General features: G+C 49.3%; 1 protein-coding gene across 1 annotated transcript in view; it reads right to left on the reverse strand.

Moving 5' to 3' along the window:
* Nucleotides 1-8,536, reverse strand: part of SLC35F3 (solute carrier family 35 member F3) — a 44,545-nt gene that overhangs the window by 412 nt on the left and 35,597 nt on the right. Inside the window, exons 3-5 of the mRNA XM_005423202.3 lie at nt 5,052-5,177; nt 2,501-2,693; nt 851-940 (exon numbers count right to left, since the gene is read on the reverse strand). Coding sequence (XP_005423259.3) covers nt 851-940; nt 2,501-2,693; nt 5,052-5,177 — 409 coding nt within the window. The remainder of the gene's footprint in view (nt 1-850; nt 941-2,500; nt 2,694-5,051; nt 5,178-8,536) is intronic.

Here is an 8,536-nt window from a genome sequence, read left to right on the forward strand (position 1 = left end):
GCAGGAACTCCTGCTGAGGCTGAGGTGCAGGGATGCAGAGAAAGAGGCTTCCCTGCACAGCACCTCCTAGTTGCAAATTTTTCTTGTCACCCTGAGTGCCCTGTGAAGAGACCCTGCCCAAGCTGAGCCATCCACACACTCTGGAGGGATCACACCTTTGGGTAGCCGAATCTGCCAGAGCAGTTTCCAGCTCTGTGTGCACTTAGCATGAAGCTGGGAGCTGCCACCTGCATGGTGGCACCAGCTGAGTGTGCTGGGTTTTAGGAGCTGCTTTGGGTTGGGATTGTGTCTGCACTTCCCTGCCCAGCCCTCTCAGACTCTGCAGTCTCTTGGCTTTCACTAAATTTCAGAAAAGCTGTCAGAGAAATGTACCAGGTCATGTCCAAAATTGAACTGTCCAGTGTTCTTGGTAAACACCCACAGTGTTATTTACCAAGGCAAGCAGAGTTACTATTACATATCTGCTCTAAAATATAAGCAATTATATTTGTTTGAATTTAGTGTTAAGCCTGCCTTGAAGACATCATTAAGAACTGATTTCTGCTTTATCCAGGGGTCTTTATTCCAGCCCAGAGATGACTGTCTTCAAATCTACTTTGTTTTTCAGTATGCAGGCTTCTTCGGACAGTAATTTAAAAACCAATTTTAGGGATTATGAATATTCATGTAATATTACACAGCACATATTTAACGCATAAAGAATAAATTTTTAATCAGTGTCATCTCTGTAAGCCTTCGAGAAAAGGTGCAAAACATGTTTAATAAATCTATTTTCTTTCATCCTTGCTGTGTATTTGAAAGGCCACAGATTTAATGTATTAATTAAGATGCGAAAGACAGAAAATCTTACCTGCATTCACCGGGACACTCAGTACAATTCCAAGAGAAATCAAGGTGGGGTAGGTAATAGCAATCCCAAAATTTAGTAGAATATTGAATGCTGGTGAAGGAAAGAAAAATGTCTTTTAGTACAATGAAAGTAGGCAGATGGAATGTCGCTAGAAACACTTATCCTTTATTACTCTATTTGTTGTTCAAATAAAGGGTACATCAGCTTCTGTTGTTTTTCCTGAAGAGGACAAAGCTCTGTCTGCTGCATGGCCACCTGCCTGAGACATTGCTGTTTCTGGGGAGCTCTGCATCCCTCTGGATTCCAATGGCAGGATCAGGGTGGGTTTTGGGTACAGTCTCTCAGCATCATGTGCAGTAATTCCCACTCTTCATACTGATCCAGTGATCCCCTTGGCCCTGCTGAAAGACTTAACACTCTTCATCTGGGAGATTTCAGCTGAACAGGAGCTTCTGTCTGGGTGCTTTTCTGTAGAAAAGCTGCCTCCAGTTGCAGGTGGAAGATGCTGTAAATCTAACCCTCTTCCAGGCAGGAACTTGCTAAATATAATTTCATACAATGAAATTATACTATCATTACTACGGAATGATTATAATATCACTCCATTGTAATACCATACACAGTTTGTGGGGTGTTTCATGACAAATTAATAATTGCTTTGGATCAAATTCACCCTTGTTTTAAGGTGATCATCTTTAGCAGAGTCACGAGAGCCTTGCCAATACTAAGCTTGTTGGGAGCCGGAGCTTTGACTGTCTTCCAGTAGTACCCATGTATTGCACATGCCAGGGATTGCTTGCCAAGTTCTGCACCACTTTCTTACAGACAACTTCCTCTGAGTCCACTGATAAATAACCTGGAGGTACTTCTGGAGTTCTGATTGTTCAGGGTAAAAGGAGCTGGGACTCAAGACAGGGGTAGAGAAGAGCTATTTCCAGTGGAAATTAATGTTTCAGGAGAGGGGATTCCATCATTCCCAGTGTAGGGACCAACTGTGGCAGTAAGTCAACACATCTAATTTAACAATGGACAACATCATGTTTCTGGTAACCTTTAAAACTTAGATTGGCATCCCTCCCCTCTGGGCTCCTTTGGTGACACAGAAGTGGCAGCAGAAGAGAGGATTGCCACATATCAAAATTTCCGTTGCTGTGCAACACTACATTTTCAAAAGTTTCCTCCTCTTTAGGAGTAGCAATTAGTCCTCTTTAGGAGTAGCAATTAGCTACTACTGCAGGCAGCAGAGGCATTGGAGTCTGGCCTTGACAGGCCTGGCCTAAGCTCCTTGCTGTGGGGATGCTGATGAGGCCCAGATAATGCCCCCCCAGCAGGGCTGCTTCCATCACAGCCTGGGCAAGTGTTACCTGTCTCTGTCACACAGAGTTCATGAGTAGGAGTTAGGACAAGCTTTACAGTTTAGTTCCACAGTCCCTTCTAAAGAGACCCACTGTGTTTTGGTGTGATAATAACAGCAGAATTGAGGTCTACATTGGCCCTAGGAATGGACCCTCTCCTAATATCTCAAGTTAATTATTAAGTTGAGAAGGGAAAACAGCTCCCGTACAGGAAAGGTTTGCAGTTTCCACCAGTGGCCAGCTTCTGGCACCCTCGTCCACCCCCAGCAGTGTGAGAGCTGCCCCATCTACTCACTCAATAAGAGAATTGAAAATCCGCAGAGGTTCCCCCAAGGAATGATGTCAAAAGAGCTCCAGTACTCCACTTTGGTAAAATAAAGGATGACAGGAATACAGGTAACAAAGAGGACGTTGAAGACAGCTAACACAGACAGGAATAAGGCAGCTTCTCCAAATTTAGCACTGCCCAAAAGAAGTTTGAATAAAACCTAAAAGAAGAAAAGACATGGGTTTAACTTTCTTGCACCACCATCCCTGGAAGGCTGGTGTTCTGTTCTGGCACCTGTGCAGGGATGCTTGCCAGACACTTGGGATGGCTGCTTGTGGAACTGTGGTGAGCAGCTTGTGTGGCCCAGCCTTCACCCTCCTGGCACCCCTGGAACACAGGCAGGGGCAGCTGCCAACTGAGTCCATGCAGAAAGGACATTCAGCACCTTTGTCTGTGCCTGTCCTGAAAGGAAAGGCCACTAACCCTAACTTAGACCCTTCAGCCCTAGCTTAGACCCTTCACTCTTTCACCTCCAGAAAACTTGACATTAAGAAGACTGTGGAGCGGGGCAGGGGGAGGAGGTGAAGCAGTCTAGATGAAGAATCTCCCTGTAAGAGACATCACTGGTCCTGGCCTTTGGACAAGCACAGTCCATGCTCACTGGCTGTCCTTCCACCTTCTCCCTGGGAACTCATCTCCAGGAGGCAGATAGCAGGGCAGCAGCCCCACAGCCCAGAGTGCAGATGCAGCCTGGGCAATGAGACTGCAGGGAGGGATTTAAAAGCTTTGGTTTGTTAGTGGGAAAAGGAAAAAAACCAAAACCACCCAGTAGAAATGAAGGCTGTGAGCAGCCCATCTGTGGCTGGGGACTGCCTGTGGATAGGTCTTATCTGGAGCCTGCATTGGTTTTCACCCCAGAGCTGCAGAGATTCTGTTGGATACCATGGTCTGGGAACAGTTTTCCTCTGCTGCTGGCTGCAGACCAGGACAGCCAACGGACTGTGACTGAGTGGTTTGTGCAGCACTGGCAGTCCCCCTCACCAGTGTCAGTTCTCTCCTTTGCCTACACAGAGCAGGCAGGGCTGCAGGGCTGCCGTGCTAGCAGGGCCCTGCCCACTCCCCCCATCCCATCACTGGCCAGTGCAGCTGGGTTGCTGCTCTGCAATATAGAGCAAAATGTCCCAAAAGCCATTTACTCCTCATGTGCCACCTGAGGACAGGTGTTGTGTTGCCCCCACCAGGGCCACCTCAACCTATCCTCCTGCCCCAGATGGGCTCTGCTGCACATGGTGAGATCTGTCTGCCTGCAGATCTGCCTGCCCCTTTGGCACACACAGCTCATGGGAACCGAGCCAGACTCTGGAAAGCAAGAGCAGGGTGGCAGCAGCAGTGGCAGCAGCATGAGTTGCACAACAAGCTGCAGAGCTTCATCTGTCCTGGCATGCAGAGCACACTGCAGGGTAACACCCTGCTGGCATTGCCACCACCAGCCTCTGTGCACGGGCTGTGGTGGAGCAGCCCTGAGACTCCCATCCCCAGAAAGAGTGGCAGTGTCATGGGAAAGGGAACACAGCTAGGCTCTAGCCTTTATTTTCTCTGCTCTGGTGGGCCATGTCTCTGGTTCTGCAAGGAAAGGCTCTATTAGAGGAATGAGCTGTATGAAGCTTCCTGACCTTCCTAATGTAAGAGATTTTCTGATCTGAAAAAGTGAGCAAAAAGCATTGCAGTACTGGGCTGAGGGGCACAGGCAGATGCTTCTCAGTTTGGCAAGTTTCCCTGGACTGCTGGTGTTAGGGCTGCAGGGCTCTCCTGGCCAATTCCATTTGGATGACTGGTACAGTGCAATTCATTAGACCAGATGAAGCTGTCTACAACTCCTCCTGATCTACACATCCGAGCCAGGGTGGGCAAACCACACTTACAAATGCTTATTCCTCACTGTGGACTGTGGCTCTGAGCACTATGAGCAGCACACAGGCAAGTGCCCAGAAGTGTCCCAGGCTGAGTGAAATGGCTCTGCTCAGTGGAGAAGGCTGCACCTTACACGTAGTGCAGCTTATCCAGCTGCTCAGGATGAGGTCTTGATTCACAGGCACGTGCTCTGCATGTTAACGATGCAATTGCTTCCATGATAAGCAATGCTTTCAGCCCAACACAGGCTACATATGTTACTGAAGGAGGACTGGCAAGGGGAGGTAACCAAGTGACTCAAAGAAGCTAAATCTGTGCAGGGTGCTTCCAGAATGAGTGCTTGAATCCAGAATCTATGGAAAAGCAGCCTCATTTTTATGAAGGTGGGATGTCTGTAAATCCTCCCCCTGCTGGAGAAGCACTGGAGAAGACCATTCCAAGGAAATAGGAGTTTTTATCCTACGTGAGAGCAGACATCTAAGCAAGGGAACACCTGAATACAGTGCAGCAGAGCAGTGTGTTTATGGCAGAGCTCTCAAAGAAGGGCACATGGCACTGAACTGCACAGAGGTTTGCAAGTATGACAGGAACAGCTGAAGTGAGTGATGAGGGTGGAAGGCATCTTTCTGGGGGGAAAGAGCTTCAGATTGTTGGAGGCTGTGCTTACCTTGTAGAGAGCAGACATTGAGGCAGAGCCCACCACCAGGGCTATCCCAATAACGGAGTGGCTGTGAAACCCATCGGCGTACGTCATCATAACTATCCCTGCAATAGCAAATATAGCAGCCACAATCTGGTTGGAGACAAAGAAAGAAAGCAAGAAAGTGTTACTAGACAACCCCCACGATGGAGAAACAGGCAATGCAGATTTACATGCACAGTACTTCTGCATCATCTGCTTATGTAGAAAATAGTAGCAAGCCCGGGCCAATACCCGGCAGCAGATGCTGCCTGCCCTCGTGGATTCCCTGGCTGCAGGGAAGCTGCAGGCAGAGCTGCAAAGGAGAGGCTGCTTCTGTGTGACAGACTGCAGGGCTCAGTACCTCCAACTCAGCTGAAGTGGGGATTTAATCTCTGTCACTGAGCTTCCCCATCAGTGGGTCCCTGCAGCCTGTGCATGACAATAATACACAAGTAATAATTCCCTGCAGCTTGCAGAAAAGGCTTCGAGTCCTGTTGAGGTTTTGGAGCAAAAAGGTTATAGAAATAAACAGGGGAATAAAATTCATACAACTGCTTTCCAGTCTAGACGAGTCATTTCAGGAGTAGGAGGAGGTTTTTTCCAGTCAGCTATGCACACTGCAATGCCTGAGGGGTGTCTCCCAAACAGAAGGAACATTCACAAAGGCAGGGGACATGCTGCCCCTATTTACCAGGGTGTGCAAGAAACCCCTGGCTTCTCTGGGATTGTCCTGCCAGATGTCTTCAGCCTCTCAGGGTGTTAATTCTGGGGAGTAAATAGGGCTTTCTCTATGCTCATGCTTCCTGGCTCTGCAGGGCTGTGAGGGATGCCCTGCTTACAGCACGTGCCTTTTGGCTGCACACTCAAGGTGATGCCTCCAAGATGACTGAGGTATTAGTTTATTTTGATCCACAGATGGGTAAGTGCCAGCCAGTTGTCCCCTCTGGCAGGACCAGACTGGGGTTTTAAGCCACATCCACAGGCTGCAGCTGCCTACACATCCATAAGCCTCCTCTCATCTTTCCTGCTTCCCACCAGAGACACCGGGGCTGCTGTGAAGATGCAGGGGGAAGGTGTGTGTGCCAAGCTCTGCTGCTGCCTCATCAGCAAGGTGTGGTACCTCTTTGCCAGCTGCACGTCCCAACCCCAGCACCACCAGCAGCCTCTTCCCTGGGCTGAGCTGGGGCTGGTGCCAGGGGACACCCATACACCAGACAATCACCCAGCAGATCCTTCCTACACACTGACATCAACATCTTCAATTTCCCCTAACACAAAAATGGCCCATTTTTGCAAACAAAACCGTATCAATTTCTCCACAGGGGTTGCTGTATAATGGCAGGATGGCATGAGGCAGAATATTGATTTATGGCTTGATCAGGGTGGAGCCCAGCATCAACTGCAAAGGCTGGGTATCCACACTGCAGATTTGGAGAGGTTCAGATACAGCATCTTGGCTTACAGCCCTGTTGGCATCTGGTCTCTCTATGCAGCTGTGGGGCATAATTTGTAAAGTGAAGTTTTGTGGTGGTGTAACTGGGCCCTATGGTCCAGGACAGGCTTCTTTTTAAGGCAAGGGGAGAACCCCCCTGCATGGCTCTACAGCAGTGTGGGGCAGTTCTCTCACCAGTGTGCTGGTGCCTGTCAAATAAAAATTCAGACACTCTGTGTGGCTCCAGAAGCACAAGAACAAAGGTCATTGCATGAGACTAGCATGAGGCAGGTGCAGAACAAGGAAAAAGAGATTTGCCTTCACCCAACACATAATTAGGTGAAGGAAAGCTTTGCTGTTGCACCCTGTGGATGTGAAAAGTTTACAAGGATAAACTCATGGAAGAAAAAAATTCCATCAACGACTATTAGCTATAGAAACACTGCTTCCATCTCAGGAAGTCCTTGAGCCTCAAATTGTTGGAGGCTGGAAAGTCTCATGAGGAAATATCATGACAGGCTTTTCCTATTTAGACAGATTTTTCTACCACAGGCAGCTGCTCCAGGCAGGCTTCTGGGGCAGAGGCACCCTTGCTCTGACTCACTGTGGCTCTTGGGAGAGCTGCAAGGTACATGGCTCAGGCTTAGCTGAAAGATGGCAACTCTGTGCCTTCCTTCAACACCACCTGTGCTACAGATGAGTTGACAAAGAGTGGAAGATGCAGCATTTCCTGTAGCATCTGTTCCAGGCGTGGCTGTTCTCCTGTGAGCTGTGTGGGGTTGTCCAGCCTTCACTGGAGGGCTGAGGAGAACCACAACCACATTCCAGCTGTGGCACCCAGCTGGCACCTCCAGGTATGTGGGAGGAGGAAGCCTGGCTCATCCCCCTAAGGCAGCTGTGATGCCTCTGCACTGGAAACCTGGGGAGTGCATGCATGAACTGCAGAATGAAAACTCTCCAGCTTTGCTTTCAACATCAGAGCTGATCAGAGCACCTTCCAAGAGACCATGTCTCTACAGTCTGAGATTTGCTAGGACATGTATTTCCAAGTCCCACAGGCAGATGTGCTTGTCTGTATGTTATGTACACAGCAGGCACTTGCAGGTGAAGGCTCTCTTGGATCCTCAGCTGTTTTATTCACTGTAGCATGGAGGGAAGCACCAAAGTCAAAGATCAAAGCAAATAAATGCAGTCTGCAAACAGTTCTGCTGGGGCAGAGCTCCTTGCCCCTTCCATCAAGCATGTCACAAGTGTCAGATGAGTCTTGGCCTCCCTTTGCAGTGTCCTGTTGACCTGCCAGGGGTGCCACAGACACCTTCTCTGACAGCCTTTCAGCCTTTCTATCCCGCACGTTGTTAGTGCTGGTGACAGGCTGCTCACACCACAGTGCCACAGATGTCACAGCACTGCAGGGTTCACAGAGGCAGTGCTGCAGGCACTCACAGCTTCATTATCTCTGGGTCTTTGACAGCTCCCAGCCCGGCCAGCTGTTCTCTGGGCACAGTGAAGGGCAAGGGGGAAAAGCTCAACTTCATTAGGAGAGATGAAGGCACTTAAAAGTACCTGAATGGCAAGGATGGGAACTTGTAATTGCTCTTACACTTATATTCCAGATAAATTGTGATTTATGTGCTTAGAGAGCTAGTAGTTACCCTTCTGAAGGCCAAGTAGGATAATTGTACTTGCTTTAACCCCACTGAGTGGCTGCCTTTCTCACCCTGCCTCTGTCAGTGGGCATGAACAGGGACACCCACATGTGCAGTCAGAGCTTTGCTGTGGCATGTCCATCCTGCTGCACTGGTGTGGGGATGGAGCAGGAGTGTGGGAAGGCACTCTCCCCCCTGCAGCCTTGTCTGCCAAACACCTCTCAAAGGGTCAGCAGCTCTGACACAGTGTGGTCCCAATGCACTGTGTGCTTTGGGCAGGGCTGTGTGGTGCCTGCAGCCCCTAGGGCACTCCCAGGGAAGCCCTAGCAGCTGTCTTTCCTCCTGGTTGCCATCCCAGGAAGAAGGCAGTGTCCTGGGGTCATCCTGAGGCT

The sequence above is a fragment of the Geospiza fortis genome, unplaced genomic scaffold, assembly GCF_000277835.1.
Source record: "Geospiza fortis unplaced genomic scaffold, GeoFor_1.0 scaffold381, whole genome shotgun sequence".
Classification (NCBI taxonomy): Eukaryota; Metazoa; Chordata; class Aves; order Passeriformes; family Thraupidae; genus Geospiza; species Geospiza fortis.